The sequence below is a fragment of the Oncorhynchus kisutch genome, unplaced genomic scaffold, assembly GCF_002021735.2.
Source record: "Oncorhynchus kisutch isolate 150728-3 unplaced genomic scaffold, Okis_V2 scaffold1101, whole genome shotgun sequence".
NCBI lineage: Eukaryota > Metazoa > Chordata > Actinopteri > Salmoniformes > Salmonidae > Oncorhynchus > Oncorhynchus kisutch.
The window spans coordinates 61,028-83,802 of NW_022263046.1; the positions used below are offsets into that span (position 1 = coordinate 61,028).

The 22,775-nt window shown below is 50.9% G+C and overlaps 1 protein-coding gene across 6 annotated transcripts; it reads right to left on the reverse strand.

Annotated features, from left to right (window-relative positions):
- Window positions 1-3,397: 3,397 nt before the first annotated feature.
- clgn (calmegin) lies at window positions 3,398-22,775 on the reverse strand. 6 transcript variants are annotated; one of them, XM_031817627.1, is made up of 14 exons: window positions 22,643-22,775; window positions 20,601-20,825; window positions 19,918-20,050; window positions 18,837-18,978; window positions 18,600-18,681; window positions 17,082-17,274; window positions 14,943-15,132; window positions 14,084-14,197; window positions 12,461-12,617; window positions 10,429-10,644; window positions 6,714-6,830; window positions 5,835-6,000; window positions 4,295-4,428; window positions 3,398-3,984 (listed from the first exon to the last, which is right to left on the reverse strand). In XM_031817627.1, the coding sequence occupies exons 2-14, from the start codon at window positions 20,823-20,825 to the stop codon at window positions 3,901-3,903; spliced, it is 1,953 nt and encodes a 650-aa protein (XP_031673487.1). In that variant the 5' UTR covers window positions 22,643-22,775; the 3' UTR covers window positions 3,398-3,900. The 6 variants fall into 6 exon arrangements, with proteins under 6 accessions (XP_031673487.1, XP_031673486.1, XP_031673482.1 ...); XM_031817626.1 differs by having other exon boundaries at window positions 4,283-4,428; XM_031817622.1 differs by having other exon boundaries at window positions 3,398-3,987; window positions 4,283-4,428.

Below are 22,775 nucleotides of genomic sequence, written 5' to 3' on the forward strand. Positions count from 1 at the left end.
CACTGTTCCCCTGAACAGGCAGTTAACCCACTGTTCCCCTGAACAGGCAGTTAACCCACTGTTCCCCTGAACAAGGCAGTTAACCCACTGTTCCCCTGAACAAGGCAGTTAACCCACTGTTCCCCTGAACAAGGCAGTTAACCCACTGTTCCCCTGAACAAGGCAGTTAACCCACTGTTCCCCTGAACAAGGCAGTTAACCCACTGTTCCCCTGAACAAGGCAGTTAACCCACTGTTCCCCTGAACAAGGCAGTTAACCCACTGTTCCCCTGAACAAGGCAGTTAACCCACTGTTCCCCTGAACAAGGCAGTTAACCCACTGTTCCCCTGAACAAGGCAGTTAACCCACTGTTCCCCTGAACAAGGCAGTTAACCCACTGTTCCCCTTAACAAGGCAGTTAACCCACTGTTCCCCTGAACAAGGCAGTTAACCCACTGTTCCCCTGAACAAGGCAGTTAACCCACTGTTCCCCTGAACAAGGCAGTTAACCCACTGTTCCCCTGAACAAGGCAGTTAACCCACTGTTCCCCTGAACAAGGCAGTTAACCCACTGTTCCCCTGAACAAGGCAGTTAACCCACTGTTCCCCTGAACAAGGCAGTTAACCCACTGTTCCCCTGAACAAGGCAGCTAACCCACTGTTCCCCTGAACAAGGCAGTTAACCCACTGTTCCCCTGAACAAGGCAGTTAACCCACTGTTCCCCTGAACAAGGCAGTTAACCCACTGTTCCTAGGCCGTCATTGAAAATAAGAATTTGTTTTTAACTGATATGTCTATTTAAATAAAGGTTAAGAAAATAAATGAAAGAGTTGACCTTGTTCCAGTGCAACCCAGGCAAGTCAAGAATGCTCTGTTCCCGACCCAGAGGGTGATGTTCCCTTTCAAGGCCACACTTCAGACAACTCCTTGGGTGGAGCAGCCGAGTACAACACTAGTCATAGTTAATCATGCAATGACTCAGCACTTCTCATGGACCCCAAACCAAACAGCACAATGACAAGTTAGCCTGAGAGCCAGTCTGTTTGACAGTGTTAAACCAACTCCTTGACAATGACAGATATGGGTTGGGAAAGACCACAAACAGATCTGGGACCAGGCTTTACAACAAGTACGACTAACTAGTAAGACTTTTATTGTATTAAATATTTAATTTTCCAAGAGCAATGTACAATTTGCAACTTATTGAAAACAGGGAAATATGCCTGGTTGTCGTACAAGAACAGAAAACATTTTTACTAGAAAACAGAACAAACAAAAATCAGAAATCTGCACATCTCTTTCCATACAAGACGGAATTATTTCTAATTCATTCCGGAACCGGAGTTTGGATATTCCGGAATACCCAGCAGCCTCGGGTGGAGAACAGAGGGTTTTAACGTCGACTTTGGGGAAAACAAGTTGTTTGTTCTGACGTAGGCTCACAATAAGCAAAACAGTGGTAAAACTAACTACAAATTATTAATATATATATATATATTTTTTAAACATCCCAAACATTTCCATTCACTCAAAAGAGAAAAAACTGCATTGTGATATTTTCTTCTGTTTTAAATTGAGCCGTAAAATGAATGAGAGGGAGGAGTTTACAATAAATAAATAGATTTTTATCAGTGCCGATTTTCAAATCCATATAATTTAGTTTAAAAAACAAACGACCACATAAAGAACTGCCATATTATATTATGAACTTCCTTTTAGAAGTTAATGATTGAAAAACAAAACAATCTAAAGTAGACGTCTAACCTTAAACCTGACGTAAGGCGCCTTCTTGTCTGAAAATATCCTTCTGTCTCTGTAGTCAAACTTTAAGACTGGTCCCAGATCTGTATATCTACATCCCAAATGGCACCCTATTCGCTATATAGTGCACAGCTTCTGACCAGAGGCACCCTATTCCCTATATAGTATACTACTTCTGACCAGAGGCCTATTCCCTATTCCCTATATAGTATACAACTTCTGACCAGAGGCACCCTATTCCCTATATAGTATTCTACTTCTGACCAGAGGCCTATTCCCTATATAGTGCACAGCTTCTGACCAGAGCCCTATTCCCTATATAGTATACTACTTTAGACCAGGTCCCTATTTCCTATATAGTGCACTACTTTTGACCAGAGCCCTATTCCCTATACAGTATACTACTTTAGACCAGGTCCCCATTCCCATTATATAGTGCACTACTTCTGACCAGAGCCCTATTCCCTATATAGTATACTACTTCTGACCAGGGCCCATTAGGGTAGTTCAATATAAACGGGAACGGGGTGCCATTTGGGATGCCCAGTTTGTATTTTAGAGACAAATCTTGTCCCAATAATAGTCAAGAGGAATTGACTCCAACGACACGCAGATCTGAGACCAGGAGAAACATGGTACCTTCAGTCACACAGCAGCAATACAGTAGCATGGCTATAGAGGTCTTCTCTCTCTCTGACCAGCCTATTCCCCATGTAGTGCCCTACTTTTTAACACCTTATTCCCCCCCCATGTAGTGCACTACTTTTGAACTCCTTACCCCCCCCATGTAGTGCACTACTTTTGAACTCCTTACCCCCCCCATGTAGTGCACTACTTTTGAACTCCTTACCCCCCCATGTAGTGCACTACTTTTTAACTCCTTACCCCCCCCATGTAGTGCACTACTTTTGAACTCCTTACCCCCCCCATGTAGTGCACTACTTTTGAACTCCTTACCCCCCCCCCATGTAGTGCACTACTTTTGAACTCCTTACCCCCCCCATGTAGTGCACTACTTTTGAACTCCTTACCCCCCATGTAGTGCTCTACTTTTTAACACCTTATCCCCCCCCATGTAGTGCACTACTTTTGAACTCCTTACCCCCCCCATGTAGTGCACTACTTTTGAACTCCTTACCCCCCCCCATGTAGTGCACTACTTTTTAACTCCTTACCCCCCCCATGTAGTGCACTACTTTTTAACTCCTTACCCCCCCCATGTAGTGCACTACTTTTTAACTCCTTACCCCCCCCCCATGTAGTGCACTACTTTTTAACTCCTTACCCCCCCCCATGTAGTGCACTACTTTTTAACTCCTTACCCCCCTATGTAGTACCCTACTTTTTAACACCTTATCCCCCCCCATGTAGTACACTATTTTTTAACACCTTATCCCCCCCCATGTAGTACACTACTTTTTAACACCTAATCGCCCCCCATGTAGTGCACTACTTTTTAACACCTTATCCCCCCCCATGTAGTACACTACTTTTTAACACCTTATCCCCCCCCCATGTAGTACACTACTTTTTAACACCTAATCCCCCCCATGTAGTGCCCTACTTTGACCAAAGTTCTTCTCCAGGGAACAGGGTGTGAGACACAAGCCAGAGAGAGCCAGAGAGAGCCAGAGAGAGCCAGAGAGAGCTGTCCTTTCAACTTCAGGTTGAATAAAAAGAATACTTCTGAAGCTGTACAAAATGTCAACAATAAACCAGAACTAGGAACTATAGTCAGGAAGACTGGACGCTGAAGAGGAGAGGGGGGGTTAGAAAGTTGCAGCTGATGAAGAGGATGGGGGGGAAGGAGGAAGGAGATGAGGGGGCATAGTATTCATTTTGGAAGAAAGGAGGGTTGGGGGGGGGGGGGGGTCAGGGTAGCCTCGATGGCCTTAGAGAGAGGCGTAACGGATAGAGAGAACATTTGACTGATGGGGGAGGAGGGGTAGTATCTTGGTCACTAGGACCACCAGAGGGCATGCAGAGAGGAGAGAGGAGAGAGAGAGGAGGAAGAGAGAGAGAGAGAGAGAGAAAGGAGGAGAGAGAGACCGAGAGAGAGAAAAAGAGAGAGAGAGACAGAGAGTGAAGGAGAGAGAGAGGAGGAGAGAGAGAGGAGGAGAGAGAGAGAGAAGGCTTCATTTGTTGTCGTTGGTCTTCATCAGTCTTTCCGTACCCTCCTCTTCCTCACGGCCTGTTTGTGTCCGTCGCCAACGCTGTGGCCCCCCTCGTCTGCCTCCACCTTCTGCTTGGAAACGAGGGTTGAAAAAGAATGAATGAATGAAAGACAAGGTGTCCCAATGTCTACTTTCTCCTGAAGTGTGCACTTGTTCCCTTCTTCCCACAAATCTAGAAGCATTGGATTGGTGGAGGACTAGTGGGAGTTTCCACCATATTTAGTAAACCAGTCATTTCAGTGAAGGGAAGTGAACAAGTGTACACTTTGGGAGGAAGGAGAGATAATCTGGGTGAAGCCAGAGTTTCAGAGGGTCAAATGTGTGAAACGAGTGACGTTTCGATCTTTCAGAAAACTAAGAGAGAACCTCAGCACTGACATCATCCGATGCTGCCTCATTGGACTTGGTCTCTTCTTCCTCCTCTCCTTCATCCTCCTCATCGTCCTCTTCATCTTCTACGCTGTCCCCTCCAGCTGCCCCACTCTCCTCCTCCGCCTTCTCTTTCTTCTCTTCTGAAAGAGAAAAGAAGAATGAGAGGAAATATTAACTAAGAGGGAGAGGGGGGGAAGAGAGAGGGGGGAGGAAGAGGGAGAGAGAGGGGGGAGGAAGAGAGAGAGATAGGGGGGGATAGCGGGAGAGAGAGGGGGGAGGAAGAGGGAGAGAGAGGGGGGGAGGAGTGAGAGGGAAAGAGGGAGAGAGAGGGGGGAGGAAGAGGGAGAGAGAGGGGGGAGGAAGAGGGAGAGAGAGGGGGGAGGAAGGAGAGGGAGAGAGAGGGGGGAGGAAGGAGAGGGAGAGAGAGGGGGGAGGAAGGAGAGGGAGAGAGAGGGGGGAGGAAGGAGAGGGGGAAGAGGGAGGGAGAGGGGGGAGGAAGAGGGAGAGAGAGGAAGCGGGAGAGAGAGGGGGGAGGAAGCGGGAGAGAGAGGGGGGAGGAAGCGGGAGAGAGAGGGGGGAGGAAGCGGGAGAGAGAGGGGGGAGGAAGCAGGAGAGAGAGGGGGGAGGAAGGAGAGAGAGGGGGGAGGAATAGGCAGAGAGAGGGGGAGGAAGCGGGAGAGAGAGGGGGAGGAATAGGCAGAGAGAGAGGGGGGAAGAGGGAGAGAGAGGGGGGGAGGAAGGAGAGAGGGGGAGGAATAGGCAGAGAGAGGCGGGAGGAATAGACAGAGAGAGGGGGGAGGAAGCGGGAGAGAGAGGGGGGAGGAAGCGGGAGAGAGAGGGGGGAGGAAGCGGAAGAGAGCGGGGGGAGGAAGAGGGGGAGGAGGAAGGAGCGAGAGGGAAAGAGGGAGAGAGAGGGGGAGGAGGAAGGAGCGAGAGGGAAAGAGGGAGAGAGAGGGGAAGGAGGAAGGAGCGAGAGGGAAAGAGGGAGAGAGAGGGGAGGAGGAAGGAGCGAGAGGGAAAGAGGGAGAGAGAGAGGGGAGGAGGAAGGAGCGAGAGGGAAAGAGGGAGAGAGAGGGGAGGAGGAAGGAGCGAGAGGGAAAGAGGGAGAGAGAGGGGAGGAAGAGGGAGCGAGAGGGAAAGAGGGAGAGAGAGGGGAGGAGGAAGGAGCGAGAGGGAAGAGGGAGAGAGAGGGAAAGAGGGAGAGAGAGGGGAGGAGGAAGGAGAGAGAGGGAAAGAGGGAGAGAGAGAGGAGGAGGAAGGAGCGAGAGGGAAAGAGGGAGAGAGAGAGAGAGAGGGAAAGAAGGAGCGAGAGGGAAAGAGAGAGAGGGGGGGAGGAAGAAGGAGCGAGAGGGAAAGAGGGAGAGAGAGGGGGGGAGGAAGGAGCGAGAGGGAAAGAGGGAGAGAGGGGGGAGGAAGAGGGATCGAGAGGGAAAGAGGGAGAGAGGGGGGAGGAAGAGGGAGCGAGAGGGAAAGAGGGAGAGAGAGGGGGGGAGGAAGAGGGAGCGAGAGGGAAAGAGGGAGAGAGATCTCATGTCTTCTCTCTGACCTGCAGGTTTTGGACTCTCAGTAGGTTTGGCCTTAGCTGCTTGGTCTCCCTTCTCCTCTTCTTCTTCTTCTTCCTCCTCCTCCTCTTCATCATCCTCTTCCTCCTCCTCTTCTACATCGGGTTTAGGCGGGTCCACCTTCTTGTACACATAGTCATCATCTGATTTCTGTCAGAAAGAGAGTCAGAGAAAGAGGAGTCAGAGTCAGAGAGAGAGTCAGAGAGAGAGTCAGAGAGAGAGTCAGAGAAAGAGGAGTCAGAGGGAGAGAGAGAGTCAGAGAAAGAGGAGTCAGAGGGGGAGAGAGAGTCAGAGAGAGAGTCAGAGAGAGAGTCAGAGAAAGAGGAGTCAGAGGGAGAGAGAGAGAGTCAGAGAGAGAGTCAGAGAAAGAGGAGTCAGAGGGAGAGAGAGAGTCAGAGAGAGAGAGAGAGTCAGACAATGAGCTGGTGGTTAGTAGAGGTGTGCTATAATGATAAATACCCTCTTACAAAGTGGAGGACAGAGGAGCCTCTTAAAGAAGAAGTTACAGGTCTGTGAGAGCCAGAAATCTTGCCTGTTTGTAGGTGACCAAATGCTTATTTTCCACCATAATTTGCATATAAATTCATAAAATATCCTACAATGTGATTTTCTGGATTTATTTTTCTCATTTTGTCTGTCATAGTTGAAGTGTACCTATGATGAAAATTACAGGCCTCTCTCATCTTTTTAAGAGGGAGAACTTGCACAATTGGTGGCTGACTAAATACTTTTTTTTGCCCCACTGTAGGAGTGTTGTTTGGCTGTAGAGTGAAAATGACAACAAGATGAATTGAATATGAAACAGACAAGAGCAGGAAACACCAGTTAGTGTGAGTAACAAGTCCGTAGTGTTGGTGTGTTACCTTGGGCCAGCAGAATAACACAGTCAGTCCTATGGGCAGACCAACAGTCAGTATGTAGACCACCCAGAGCCACGGTCTCTCCTCTGCTGCCATGGTCAACTGGGAAAACACACCCGGCTGGGGAGGGGGGGGGGGGGGGGGGGGAGATAATAAGCAAATATAACTGTGTGTGTTTATGTGAATGTGAGGAAATATATAAAAAGTGTATGTCTGTGTTCTGCATGTTTGTTAATTCAGCAAAAAAACAAACGTCCTCTCACTGTCAACTGTGTTTACTTTCAGCCCTTACCCTCCGATCCAACAGGTCCCAGACGTGCCCTAGCCCTCACCCTCCGATCCAACAGGTCCCAGACGTGCCCTATAGCCCTCACCCTCCGATCCAACAGGTCCCAGACGTGCCCTATAGCCCTTACCCTCCGATCCAACAGGTCCCAGACGTGCCCTATAGCCCTCACCCTCCGATCCAACAGGTCCCAGACGTGCCCTATAGCCCTTACCCTCCGATCCAACAGGTCCCAGACGTGCCCTATAGCCCTTACCCTCCGATCCAACAGGTCCCAGACGTGCCCTAGCCATCACCCTCCGATCCAACAGGTCCCAGACGTGCCCTATAGCCCTCACCCTCCGATCCAACAGGTCCCAGACGTGCCCTATAGCCCTCACCCTCCGATCCAACAGGTCCCAGACGTGCCCTATAGCCCTTACCCTCCGATCCAACAGGTCCCAGACGTGCCCTATAGCCCTTACCCTCCGATCCAACAGGTCCCAGACGTGCCCTATAGCCCTTACCCTCCGATCCAACAGGTCCCAGACGTGCCCTATTGCCCTTACCCTCCGATCCAACAGGTCCCAGACGTGCCCTATAGCCCTTACCCTCCGATCCAACAGGTCCCAGACGTGCCCTAGCCCTCACCCTCCGATCCAACAGGTCCCAGACGTGCCCTATAGCCCTTACCCTCCGATCCAACAGGTCCCAGACGTGCCCTATAGCCCTTACCCTCCGATCCAACAGGTCCCAGACGTGCCCTATAGCCCTTACCCTCCGATCCAACAGGTCCCAGACGTGCCCTATAGCCCTTACCCTCTGATCCAACAGGTCCCAGACGTGCCCTGGCCCTCACCCTCCGATCCAACAGGTCCCAGACGTGCCCTATAGCCCTTACCCTCCGATCCAACAGGTCCCAGACGTGCCCTATAGCCCTTACCCTCCGATCCAACAGGTCCCAGACGTGCCCTATAGCCCTTACCCTCCGATCCAACAGGTCCCAGACGTGCCCTATAGCCCTTACCCTCCGATCCAACAGGTCCCAGACGTGCCCTGGCCCTCACCCTCCGATCCAACAGGTCCCAGACGTGCCCTATAGCCCTTACCCTCCGATCCAACAGGTCCCAGACGTGCCCTATAGCCCTTACCCTCCGATCCAACAGGTCCCAGACGTGCCCTATAGCCCTTACCCTCTGATCCAACAGGTCCCAGACGTGCCCTATAGCCCTTACCCTCCGATCCAACAGGTCCCAGACGTGCCCTATAGCCCTTACCCTCTGATCCAACAGGTCCCAGACGTGCCCTGGCCCTCACCCTCCGATCCAACAGGTCCCAGACGTGCCCTATAGCCCTTACCCTCTGATCCAACAGGTCCCAGACGTGCCCTGGCCCTCACCCTCATATCCAACAGGTCCCAGACGTGCCCTGGCCCTCACCCTCCTATCCAACAGGTCCCAGACGTGCCCTATAGCCCTCACCCTCCTATCCACCCTCCGATCCAACAGGTCCCAGACGTGCCCTAGCCCTCGCCCTCCTATCCAACAGGTCCCAGACGTGCCCTAGCCCTCACCCTCCGATCCAACAGGTCCCAGACGTGCCCTAGCCCTCACCCTCCGATCCAACAGGTCCCAGACGTGCCCTAGCCCTCACCCTCCGATCCAACAGGTCCCAGACGTGCCCTAGCCCTCACCCTCCGATCCAACAGGTCCCAGACGTGCCCTGGCCCTCACCCTCCGATCCAACAGGTCCCAGACGTGCCCTAGCCATCATCCTCCGATCCAACAGGTCCCAGACGTGCCCTAGCCCTCACCCTCCGATCCAACAGGTCCCAGACGTGCCCTAGCCCTCACCCTCCGATCCAACAGGTCCCAGACATGCCCTAGCTCTCACCCTCCGATCCAACAGGTCCCAGACGTGCCCTAGCCCTCACCCTCCTATCCAACAGGTCCCAGACGTGCCCTAGCCCTCACCCTCCGATCCAACAGGTCCCAGACGTGCCCTATAGCCCTAGCCCTCCTATCCAACAGGTCCCAGACGTACCCTAGCCCTCATCCTCCGATCCAACAGGTCCCAGACGTGCCCTAGCCATCACCCTCCGATCCAACAGGTCCCAGACGTGCCCTATAGCCCTAGCCCTCCTATCCAACAGGTCCCAGACGTGCCCTAGCCCTCGCCCTCCTATCCAACAGGTCCCAGACGTGCCCTATAGCCCTCGCCCTCCTATCCAACAGGTCCCAGATGTGCCCTCACCCTCCTATCCAACAGGTCCCAGACGTGCCCTAGCCCTCACCCTCCGATCCAACAGGTCCCAGACGTGCGCTAGCCCTCAACCTCCGATCCAACAGGTCCCAGACGTGCCCTGGCCCTCACCCTCCGATCCAACAGGTCCCAGACGTGCCCTAGCCCTCACCCTCCGATCCAACAGGTCCCAGACGTGCCCTAGCCCTCGCCCTCCTATCCAACAGGTCCCAGACGTGCCCTATAGCCCTCGCCCTCCTATCCAACAGGTCCCAGACGTGCCCTCACCCTCCGATCCAACAGGTCCCAGACGTGCCCTGGCCCTCACCCTCCGATCCAACAGGTCCCAGACGTGCCCTAGCCATCACCCTCCGATCCAACAGGTCCCAGACGTGCCCTGGCCCTCACCCTCCGATCCAACAGGTCCCAGACGTGCCCTGGCCCTCACCCTCCGATCCAACAGGTCCCAGACGTGCCCTGGCCCTCACCCTCCGATCCAACAGGTCCCAGACGTGCCCTAGCCATCACCCTCCGATCCAACAGGTCCCAGACCTGCTCAATGGGACTGAGATCCGGGCTCTTCGTCGGCCATGGCAGAACACTGATATTCCTGTCTTGCAGGAAATCACGCACAGAACGAGCAGTATGACTGGTGCCATTGTCATGCTGGAGGGTCATGTCAGGATGAGCCTGCAGGAAGGGTACCACATGAGGGAGGAGGATGTCTTCCCTGTAACGCACAGCATTGAGATTGCCTGCAATGACAACAAGCTCAGTCCGATGATGCTGTGACACACCGCCCCAGACCATGACGGAGCCTCCACCTCCAATCGATCCCCTCCAGAGTACAGGCCTCGGTGTAACGAATTATCTTTGAAAGACAGGGTCCTGAAAAAGGGACATTTCTTTTTTTTGCCGAGTCTATCTACGTGTGTGTGTGTGTGTGTGTGTGTGTGTGTGTGTAGGTGTGTGTGTGTAGGTAGGTGTGTGTGTATGTGTGTAGGTGTGTGTGTGTATGTGTGTAGGTGTGTGTGTGTGTGTGTGTGTACCTCTTTGGCACTAGCCAGTAGTTTCTTAAGTACCCAGCCGTCTTCAGCCCAGCGATCAGCCAACTTTTTATACAACATGTGTTTGTATGTGATATATATATATATATATCCATCTGTGTGTGTATGTATAAATGTACGCTGAGTGTGTGTGTGTCATACACACCTCGTTGGCACTAGCCACCAGTTTCTTGAGTCCCCAGCTGTCTCCAGCCCAGCGATCGGCCACCTCTTTATATGAAGTGATGATGAAGTTGTCGAAGTAGATCTCGGAGGTCATGGACCAGAGCTCCAGCCCCACGGCTCTGAACGACGTCATCTGGAACGGAGCCAGGTCCTCGAAGTAGTCCGGGTTCTGGATCTTACGCGGGCTCCACACACCCTGGGAGGGGAGAGGTCAAATGTTACAGGACACGCTTTAGTGTCCCCACACCCTGGGAGGGGAGAGGGGAGGGGCTCCACACACCCTGGGAGGGGAGAGGGGAGGGGCTTCACACACCCTGGGAGGGGGGAGGTCACATGTTACAGGACAAGACACGCTTTAGTGTCCCCACACCCTGGGAGGGGAGAGGGGCTCCACACACCCTGGGAGGGGAGAGGGGCTCCACACACCCTGGGAGGGGAGAGGGGCTCCACACACCCTGGGAGGGGAGAGGTCACATGTTACAGGACAAGACACGCTTTAGTGTTCCCACATCCTGGGAGGGGAGAGGGGAGGGGCTCCACACACCCTGGGAGGGGAGAGGCTCCACACACCCTGGGAGGGGAGAGGGGAGGGGCTCCACACACCCTGGGAGAGGAGAGGCTCCACACACCCTGGGAGGGGAGAGGGGAGGGGCTCCACACACCCTGGGAGGGGAGAGGGGAGGGGCTTCACACACCCTGGGAGGAGGGAGGGGAGGGGCTCCACACACCCTGGGAGGGGAGAGGCTCCACACACCCTGGGAGGGGAGAGGGCAGGGGCTTCACACACCCTGCAAGGGGAGAGGGGAGAGGCTCCACACAACCTGGGAGGGGAGAGGGGAGGGGCTCCACACACCCTGGGAGGGGAGAGGCTCCACACACCCTGGGAGGGGAGAGGGCAGGGGCTCCACACACCCTGGGAGGGGAGAGGGGAGGGGCTCCACACACCCTGGGAGGGGAGAGGGGAGGGGCTCCACACACCCTGGGAGGGGAGAGGGGAGGGGCTCCACACACCCTGGGAGGGGAGAGGGGAGGGGCTCCACACACCCTGGGAGGGGAGAGGGGAGGGGCTCCACACACCCTGGGAGGGGAGAGGGGAGGGGCTCCACACACCCTGGGAAAGGAGAGGGGAGGGGCTCCACACACCCTGGGAGGGGAGAGGGGAGGGGCTTCAGACTGGATAACAGGATATGAAAGGGACAAGTCACTCAGTAGCGATGGACTCAGAGTGGTATTCTGACCTGAGGTCTGTACATGCAGATTGTCATGTACATTTGGGTGAAGCTCTGAATATCAGCCTTACAGACCGACAATAAGACAGGGATCTCAGCCTAATAGACCAACAATAAGACAGGGATCTCAGCCTTATAGACTGACAATAAGACAGGGATCTCAGCCTAATAGACCAACATTAAGACAGGGATCTCAGCCTAATAGACCAACAATAAGACAGGGATCTCAGCCTTACAGACCGACATTAAGACAGGGATCTCAGCCTTATAGACCGACATTAAGACAGGGATCTCAGCCTTATAGACCAACAATAAGACAGGGATCTCAGCCTTATAGACCGACAATAAGACAGGGATCTCAGCCTTATAGACCGACAATAAGACAGGGATCTCAGCCTTATAGACCAACAATAAGACAGGGATCTCAGCCTAATAGACCAACAATAAGACAGGGATCTCAGCCTTATAGACCGACAATAAGACAGGGATCTCAGCCTTATAGACCGACAATAAGACAGGGATCTCAGCCTAATAGACCAACAATAAGACAGGGATCTCAGGCTTATAGACCAACAACAAGACAGGGATCTCAGCCTTATAGACCGACAATAAGACAGGGATCTCAGCCTAATAGACCAACAATAAGACAGGGATCTCAGCCTAATAGACCAACAATAAGACAGGGATCTCAGCCTAATAGACCAACAATAAGACAGGGATCTCAGGCTTATAGACCGACAATAACCTAATGAAACATGTGCCTTCAGGAAGGGATTATGTTACCTGGTAGTGGGGGTTGTCCACCAGAGGAGCCTTCCACTTGCCCTTGTACTGAGGGTTGTTGATGGTAGGGGGTTTCCACTGCCCACATCCAGGGGCTGTCTCACACACTGGGTTAGGAACCTGAGGGGCCTCCCACTCTCCATCCATCTCCTCATCCCTACAGAGAGATAAAGGACAGCGAGAGATAAAAGAGAGAGACAGAGAGAGATGGTGAGAGGAGAGAGAGAAAGATGGTGAGAGGAGAGAAAGGAGAGTGATAGAGAGACAGAGATGGTGAGAGGAGAGATAAAGGAGAGCGATAGAGAGAGAGACAGAGAGATGTGAGAGGAGAGATAAAGGAGAGAGATAGAGAGAAACAGAGAGATGGTGAGAGGAGAGATAAAGGAGAGAGATGGTGAGAGAGGAGAGAGATGGTGAGAGGAGAGAGAGAGGTGGTGAGAGGAGAGATAAAGGAGAGAGAGAGAGATGGTGAGAGGAGAGAGAGAGGTGGTGAGAGGAGAGAGAGAGGTGGTGAGAGGAGAGATAAAGGAGAGAGAGAGATGGTGAGAGGAGAGATAAAGGAGAGAGATGGTGAGAGAGGAGAGAGATGGTGAGAGGAGAGAGAGGTGGTGAGAGGAGAGATAAAGGAGAGAGAGAGATGGTGAGAGGAGAGAGAGAGGTGGTGAGAGGAGAGAGAGGTGGTGAGAGGAGAGATAAAGGAGAGAGAGAGAGATGGTGAGAGGAGAGATAAAGGAGAGAGAGAGAGATGGTGAGAGGAGAGAGATGGTGAGAGAGGAGAGAGATGGTGAGAGAGGAGAGAGATGGTGAGAGGAGAGAGATGGTGAGAGAGGAGAGAGATGGTGAGAGGAGAGAGAGGTGGTGAGAGGAGAGATAAAGGAGAGAGAGAGATGGTGAGAGGAGAGAGATGGTGAGAGAGGAGAGAGATGGTGAGAGGAGAGATAAAGGAGAGAGAGAGATGGTGAGAGGAGAGAGATGGTGAGAGAGGAGAGAGAGGTGGTGAGAGGAGAGATAAAGGAGAGAGAGAGATGGTGAGAGGAGAGAGATGGTGAGAGAGGAGAGAGATGGTGAGAGGAGAGAGATGGTGAGAGAGGAGAGAGATGGTGAGAGGAGAGAGATGGTGAGAGGAGAGAGAGGTGGTGAGAGGAGAGATAAAGGAGAGAGAGAGATGGTGAGAGGAGAGAGAGAGGTGGTGAGAGGAGAGAGAGGTGGTGAGAGGAGAGATAAAGGAGAGAGAGAGAGATGGTGAGAGGAGAGATAAAGGAGAGAGAGAGAGATGGTGAGAGGAGAGATAAAGGAGAGAGAGAGAGATGGTGAGAGAGGAGAGAGATGGTGAGAGGAGAGATAAAGGAGAGAGAGAGAGATGGTGAGAGGAGAGATAAAGGAGAGAGAGAGAGATGGTGAGAGGAGAGATAAAGGAGAAAGAGAGAGATGGTGAGAGGAGAGATAAAGGAGAGAGAGAGAGATGGTGAGAGGAGAGATAAAGGAGAGAGAGAGAGATGGTGAGAGAGGAGAAATAAAAGAGAACGAGAGATGGATGTAAAGTAATGAGAGAAAGACAGAAAAAGAGACATCTCTCTTCCCAAAACAAGCGTTTTTATTGATGTGTGTGTTCAGTGTGTTTACCAGTCGTCTGGTTTGTCGGCGGCGGGGTCGGCTACAAACTCCGGCTCGTCGTCCAGCCATCCCTCTGGCTTCACAGCATCAGGGTCCTGGATCGTAGCCGGAGCCTCCTCATCCCTGGAACACAAGATGCCAAATGGTTTGGCATTAAAAACCAAGCACGTTGCTCAACATTAGGCACAATATGTAGAAATCACAAACACCATCACATGGCTGCAAAAAAAAAAATCACAATAGTTTTGCATCATTTTCAGTTTGTGACAAAACAAATGTAGAGAATCATTGTACCATCTAAACCTCTGTGACAGCTGGTGGACAAAAAATACAAAGTTTTAAAAACTCAACTTATGGGCGGGAAGCATAGAAATGGCACATATAGAACATATCTACCCTTCATCAGACTTCCAATGATAGATATACACTCAGTGGACAGTTTATTAGGTACACCCATCTAATACTGGGTCCCTTTGCCTCCAGAACAGCCTGAATTCTTCGGGGCGTTGAAACCATTGCTCAATTGTAATCAGGGGGACCGAACGTGTGCCAGGAAAACCAGCCACACCACGTGTGACTCGTTGTCTTGAATGGGGTGGTGTACCTAATAAACTGACCACGGAGTGTAAAACTCACATTTCTATGTGAATTTGGTCAGGTGGCCTACAGAGCTATGTGATACAGCTTTAATAGACGCGTTATATCTACAGTCCTTAAAGAAGTTACGTTTAAAAATATAAGCACAAATCCTTCAGAACTAGACACTCTTCCTCAGTCATGCCTGCCAACACCTGGTTTTCTTTTCGTCACGACCCCCCCCCCCCCAAAAAAAAAAATCACAAAAAAGTGGTGTTGAAGTTGAACCCACCAGTTGTCAGGTTTGACAGCCTCTGGGTCTGGTATCTTGGCCCTCTCGTCCCAGTCTTCAGGTTTAGAGTCAGTGGGATCGTCTATCTCCTTGGTGGGGTTAACAGGAGGAACCACATCATGAAGCAGAGAGCCACGACTGACACTGCTCTGGTCTACCAGGATCTCATAGCTGTTGTCTGGGTTCAGGACTGGATGGGGGAGAGAGAGGGAGGGGGGAGAGGAAGGAGGGAGGGAGAGAGAGAGGGGAGAAAGGAGGGAGGGAGAGAGGGGGAGAAACAGACAGTTACATGAGTCAGTCTCCCTCAGGTAGTAACATCTGTCTCTACAATACTGTCAGTCTCCCTCAGGTAGTAACATCTGTCTCTACAATACTGTCAGTCTCCCTCAGGTAGTAACATCTGTCTCTACAATACTGTCAGTCTCCCTCAGGTAGTAACATCTGTCTCTACAATACTGTCAGTTTCCCTCAGGTAGTAACATCTGTCTCTACAATACTGTCAGTCTCCCTCAGGTAGTAACATCTGTCTCTACAATACTGTCAGTCTCCCTCAGGTAGTAACATCTGTCTCTACAATACTGTCAGTCTCTCTCAGGAAGTAACATTTGTCTCTACACTACTGTCAGTCTCCCTCAGGTAGTAACATCTGTCTCTACAATACTGTCAGTCTCCCTCAGGTAGTAACATCTGTCTCTACAATACTGTCAGTCTCCCTCAGGTAGTAACATCTGTCTCTACAATACTGTCAGTCTCCCTCAGGTAGTAACATCTGTCTCTACAATACTGTCAGTCTCCCTCAGGTAGTAACATCTGTCTCTACAATACTGTCAGTCTCCCTCAGGTAGTAACATCTGTCTCTACAATACTGTCAGTCTCCCTCAGGTAGTAACATCTGTCTCTACAATGCTGTCAGTCTCCCTCAGGTAGTAACATCTCTGTCTCTACAATACTGTCAGTCTCCCTCAGGTAGTAACATCTGTCTCTACAATGCTGTCAGTCTCCCTCAGGTAGTAACATCTGTCTCTACAATACTGTCAGTCTCCCTCAGGTAGTAACATCTCTGTCTCTACAATACTGTCAGTCTCCCTCAGGTAGTAACATCTGTCTCTACAATACTGTCAGTCTCCCTCAGGTAGTAACATCTGTCTCTACAATACTGTCAGTCTCCCTCAGGTAGTAACATCTGTCTCTACAATGCTGTCAGTCTCCCTCAGGTAGTAACATCTGTCTCTACAATGCTGTCAGTCTCCCTCAGGTAGTAACATCTGTCTCTACAATACTGTCAGTCTCCCTCAGGTAGTAACATCTCTGTCTCTACAATACTGTCAGTCTCCCTCAGGTAGTAACATCTGTCTCTACAATACTGTCAGTCTCCCTCAGGTAGTAACATCTGTCTCTACAATACTGTCAGTCTCCCTCAGGTAGTAACATCTGTCTCTACAATACTGTCAGTCTCCCTCAGGTAGTAACATCTGTCTCTACAATACTGTCAGTAACATCTCTGTCTCTACAATGCTGTCAGTCTCCCTCAGGTAGTAACATCTCTGTCTCTACAATACTGTCAGTACTGTCAGTCACACCACTGTGTCATTCAGCAATAAGGCCAGAGGGGGTGTGGTATATTGGTCATATACCACACCCCCCCGAGGTGCCTTATTGCTATTATAAACTGGTTACCAGCGTAATTTGAGCAGTAAATGTTTTGTCATACCCGTTGTATACGGTCTGATATACCACGGCTGTCAGCCAATCAGCATTCAGCCCCCCCCTCTCCCCCACCCCCTCCTCTTCTCTCTCCCCCCACCCCCTCCTCTTCTCTCTCCCCCCCACCCCCCCCTCTTCTCTCTCCCCCCACCCCCTCCTCTTCTCTCTCCCCCCCACCCCCCCCCCTCTTCTCTCTCCCCCCACCCCCTCCTCTTCTCTCTCCCAACCACCCCCTCCTCTTCTCTCTCCCCCCCACCTTCTCTCTCCCCCCCTCTTCTCTCTCCCCCCCCCCCCCTCTCTCTCCTCCCCCACCCCTCCTCCTCTCTCTCACCCCTTCCTCCCCCCCCTCCTCTCTCTCTCCTCCCCCCCTCCTCTCTCTCTCCTTCCCCCCTCCTCTCTCTCTCCTTCCCTCTCCCCCCCCCCCCCCCCTCCTACCCAGTGTGTAGAGATGAGTCTTCTTGTCTGTGTAGAACTTCTTCAGGTCGACGTCGGGCCTCTTGGCGTGTTTCTCGTCCAGGTCTTTGTTCAGAGGGCTCCTGTGGCGGAAGATGAAGTGCAGCTTGTAGTCCTCTCCACACTTATCAGGCCCAAACATGATGGTGTAGGAGGTACGGTCATTAAACTGATCCTAGAACAGCACAACAGTAAGGTACAGGGTTACACACTTATCAGGACCAAACATGATGGTGTAGGAGGTACGGTCATTAAACTGATCCTAAAACAGCACAACAGTAAGGTACAGGGTTACACACTTATCAGGCACAAACATGATGGTGTAGGAGGTACGGTCATTAAACTGATCCTAGAACAGCACAACAGTAAGGTACGGGGTTTACAGTCAGCGATACAGAGACGATACGAGGCCACCTTGGGTGGGTCGACCAGCCAAGTACAGCATTACGGAGGCATATAAATAGAGAGTTAACTTTAGAAGTGGGAGCCAGGTCAAAGGTCAAGCACCAACAGATCTGGGACTAACCAACATCACAGATCAGATTATAGTAATAACACCAACAGATCTGGGACTAACCAACATCATAGATCAGATTATAGTAACAACACCAACAGATCTGGGATCTGGGACTAGACTAACCAACATCATAGATCAGATTATAGTAATAACATCAACAGATCTGGGACTAACCAACATCACAGATCAGATTATAGTAACAACACCAACAGATCTGGGATCTGGGACTAGACTAACCAACATCATAGATCAGATTATAGTAGCAACACCAACAGATCTGGGATCTGGGACTAGACTAACCAACATCATAGATCAGATTATAGTAATAACATCAACAGATCTGGGACTAACCAACATCATAGATCAGATTACAGTAATAACACCAACAGATCTGGGACTAACCAACATCACAGATCAGATTATAGTAATAACACCAACAGATCTGGGACTAACCAACATCACAGATCAGATTATAGTAGCAACACCAACAGATCTGGGACTAACCAACATCACAGATCAGATTATAGTAATAACACCAACAGATCTGGGACTAACCAACATCATAGATCAGATTATAGTAACAACACCAACAGATCTGGGACTAACCAACATCACAGATCAGATTATAGTAACAACACCAACAGATCTGGGACTAACCAACATCACAGATCAGATTATAGTAGCAACACCAACAGATCTGGGATCTGGGACTAGACTAACCAACAACATAGATCAGATTATAGTAATAACACCAACAGATCTGGGATCTGGGACTAGACTAACCAACAACATAGATCAGATTATAGTAACAACACCAACAGATCTGGGACTAACCAACAACATAGATCAGATTATAGTAATAACACCAACAGATCTGGGACTAACCAACATCACAGATCAGATTATAGTAACAACACCAACAGATCTGGGATCTGAGACTAATCAACAACATAGATCAGATTATAGTAATAACAACAACGTACCAGATCCAGGTCCTCTTCGTCTGACAGCAGTTTGATGTAGGCTCCACCACAGTCAATACCATCCTGGAAGTTCACCTCATACCTAAGATAAACGCACACAGGTTTCTCTAAACGTTCAGCAGTTGATATGAATTAGCTTCAAGTCAACTCAAAGGCTCATTTTGAAAATGCACTTTTATACACAAAACAAAAAAAAGGGCAAGAGGTCAAACGTGAGAGGTTAAAGGTCAAACTCACTGTACGACTAGGGCATCGTCCCGGAAGAGGAAGGGTCTGTCCAACAGGGAGGCGATGGCGTGATGTTTGGCCCGGGACTTCAGAACCAGACCCATGTCTCCTGGTACTTTATTCTCCTTCAGCTGCTCCACAGACCACTTACCTGGAGAGGAGAGAGGGGTCAGGAGAGGAGAGAGGGGTCAGGAGGGGAGAGAGGGGCCAGGAGGGGAGAGAGGGGTCAGGAGGGGAGAGAGGGGTCAGGAGAGGAGAGAGGGGTCAGGAGGGGAGAGAGGGGCCAGGAGGGGAGAGAGGGGTCAGGAGGGGAGAGAGGGGTCAGGAGGGGAGAGAGGGGTCAGGAGAGGAGAGAGGGGTCAGGAGGGGAGAGAGGGGCCAGGAGGGGAGAGAGGGGTCAGGAGGGGAGAGAGGGGCCAGGAGAGGAGAGAGGGGCCAGGAGAGGAGAGAGGGGTCAGGAGGGGAGAGAGGGGTCAGGAGGGGAGAGAGGGGTTAGGAGGGGAGAGAGGGGTTAGGAGAGGAGAGAGGGGTCAGGAGGGGAGAGAGGGGTCAGGAGAGGAGAGAGGGGTCAGGTGGGGAGAGAGGGGTCAGGAGAGGAGAGAGGGGTTAGGAGAGGAGAGAGGGGTCAGGAGGGGAGAGAGGGGTCAGGAGAGGAGAGAGGGGTCCGGTGGGGAGAGAGGGGTCAGGAGAGGAGAGAGGGGTCCGGTGGGGAGAGAGGGGTCAGGAGAGGAGAGAGGGGTTAGGAGAGGAGAGAGGGTTCAGGAGGGGAGAGAGGGGTCAGGAGAGGAGAGAGGGGTCCGGTGGTGAACTCAAACTGACACAACGACTAGGTTCCAGTTTAACAACGTTAACTAAACTGCATTTCCACAATACATGTGTGCCATTGCACTCGGGCCAGGTCCATCAACAGAGAGACTACTGCCCAGCAGTACTAACAGAAATACAGGGATACGTGACCTTAACAGTGGTGGTTGAAGAAACAGGGTCGTCTCTCACTGACACACTGGCAAAAAGACACGTGTGAGGGCCCATAAAACACACACAAGTGGAGAGTGTAGAGGGGGGGGGGCAAGAATGGTCTGGTTCTTACCATCATATTTAGCAATTTCATCGTCTGCGTCTTCCTTCATGGTCTTTGACACCTGCCACCTGTCCAGTGAGCCGTCATCAAAGGTCTCTGAGAAGTACACTTCTCCGATGGGAACAGGAGTCTTGTAGGTCACCTGTGTGTTTCAGCCAATGGGGCGGAGGGATTACTTTGTGTGTGAAATGGAAAACAAACTGAGGGATATATAATGTAGGGCTCCAGATTCTTCACCCTTTTCCCAGAAGTGTACACTTGCACACTACCCGTTGTGGATTTAAATGAGATGTCTGGGGGGATTTTTCATCATCATTATAAAACCCAGAACCGTGGAGAATCGGGACTCGGCCTAGTACACATTTACTGACATGATTTCCTGAAGGCCCCCGGCTAAAATTGGGGTTATGACAGTGAGGTTGTAGTTAGGTTTTTAGCTAGCTAAGGGAACACAAAAAGAATAGGCAAATGATGAGGGTTTCAAACTCAAAAGGGTAGAGAGACACTTGGAGGGCGTAAAAAAACACACACCAGGCATGCATCCAAAATGGCACCCTATTTCCAAGAGATTGCACGACTTCTGACCAGGCCCCACACATGTGGTACACTACATAGGGAGAAGGGTGCCATCTCAAATGTCCCCACCTAGTTCATCCTACTTCCTATTGGGTGACGTTTGACCCTTTACTGACCTGGAAGGAGACGTTGGCATCGGTTCCCTTCTCTTCTTCCGCCTCCCCTTCCATCTCCGCCTCTATCTCTGCTGAGTCTTCCCTATCTTCTACCATGTCTTCCACCATAGCTTCCTCCATTTCATCCTCCATCTCCAGGTCTAGGTCACCCTGAGCTTCAGCCTGGGACTCAGAGAGAGCCAGGAGGGAGAGGAGCAGCACACACGTCCAGCCCCACAGCTTCATCTGGAGAGAGACGGTAGGGGGAAGGGAGGAGAGAGTGGGAAAGGAGTTGGGACGGACAATGTGAGAGGAGGGGGGAAGGGAGGAGAGAGTGGGAAAGGAGAGGGGTTGGGACGGACAATGTGAGAGGAGGGGGGAATGAAGACGGTGGGGGGGGGGTTGAGGAGAGGGAGAAGGAGGGAGTGACGTGACAGTGGGGATGGACGGTAGGGGGAAGGGAGGAGAGAGTGGGAAAGGAGAGGGGTTGGGACAGACAATGTGAGAGGAGGGGGGAAGGGAGTGGGTGGGGGGGTTGAGAGGGAGTGACGTGACAGTGGGGATGGACGGTAGGGGGAAGGGAGGAGAGAGTGGGAAAGGAGGTGGGAGAGGTGAGGGGTTGGGACGGACAATGTGAGAGGAGGGGGGAAGGGAGTGGGTGGGGGGGGGGGGTTGAGAGAGGGAGAAGGAGGGAGTGAGGTGACAGTGGGGATGGAGAGCATGTGAAGTAAGGGTGGAAATGGAGGATTTGAGGAAGAGGGACCAAGAGAGAGAGAAAAGCAAAGAAAGAGGTCAGGAATAAGGTTAATACACTTCTGATTTCAAAAGCACTTTTCCAGAAACTATCTTTCCATCTACAAATATTTTCTAAAAACAAATGAAGGTTTTGTCACTGTACTACAATTTGGCCATATGCAAGGAAATGGATGGCTTTCACCAGAGAAAGATTATACATGGCTCTGCTTTTTCCAATAAAAATATATTTCTGAATTTAAAAAAACAGACCCCCTAAATCAGGTTTCAAAGATGACTCATGAATCCATGCAAAAATGGTTCTCTGCATTTCAATGACTTGCAAAATATCCACTCGTCGCCGACCAGGACACTTTTCAGATTATACCTCGACACGCATTTCATCATATTGAATCAATACGATTGCCAGCAACAATTGAGTAAAGGTTGAATATGGCTTGATACAGTATTTTCGAAATCAATGTCCCTCGGGGTTGGAGTAAACATAACGTCGAGCTGATTGACGGAGCGTCTGGGGGAGGTGGATGTGGGTCGCCAACAAAAGCAAGGAGCCACTGTCCCTCAGGCCAAACTACAGTTCCCTAGGGGATGCCCATATGCCCCGAGAGAGAGAGCAACAAAATGAACCTACAGCTGCCGACCAGAAGTGTCCACAAAACTCCACAGAGCCAGGATTGTTAGCTAGGACTACTGCAGCTACTACTAGAACTGTCAAGTCAGGCTACGCGCATTATCAAGACATCAGCAAACTGTCTTTCATCATATTTCTATCACGTCTTTTTTTATAGGAAGCAAGTTATTTCATATATATATATATATATAAGTTATGTGGAATGTCGGCTATATTTGGCATTAGCTAACGTTACTGCACAAGCAAAGCTAAATAACGAACTAGGTAACGTCAGTTAACCAACGTTTTTCGCGACAGTTCACCGGACGTCCCTTGTTATCAACCCCGGTCCGTGTGGCGCGAATTAGCGGGCTAGCAGAGCGTTATCAATAGCTAGCTATGTGGTTACTAAATGCAGCGACATTTCAGACATATTCATAAAGCCTAATGTGTCAAATGTAAACATATTCACATTTTGAGAAAACGTGCCTGTCTGAGAAAAATGCACTACGTTAGAAAGCTAAGTTTAGCCAGCTAATGGCTATGCTAAACTAACAACATGTTGTGTTGCAGTTGTCAGGGAAGAATGAATGAGTGTAGCTAACTAGATAAATATTAAGCAAACAAACCTTGTGCAGTTGGGGGGGGGGGAGAAAAATAATAATATTCCAAGTTTTGTGATGTTTTCTACGTCAATTACCTCAAACAACTTTATTTTCACTGCGTTCGACCCAGTTGGAGTAAAACCGCGGGTACCGAGGCCTGGAGGAGCGGGATGGACGGATCACCGTGGAGACCCTCGAACGGTGATGACGGGAAGAGACTTCTGCTCA

Excerpts from the sequence above, each read along its gene's own strand:
- clgn (XM_031817622.1), bottom strand. The coding sequence starts at position 20,825 with ATGAAGCTGTGGGGCTGGACGTGTGTGCTGCTCCTCTCCCTCCTGGCT. Across the intron at positions 10,645-12,460 it reads TGGACAACCCCCACTACCAG|GGTGTGTGGAGCCCGCGTAA; the intron begins GTAACATAATCC and ends CTCCCCTCCCAG. Across the intron at positions 3,988-4,282 it reads CGGATGATGTCAGTGCTGAG|CAGAAGGTGGAGGCAGACGA; the intron begins GTTCTCTCTTAG and ends CTCGTTTCCAAG.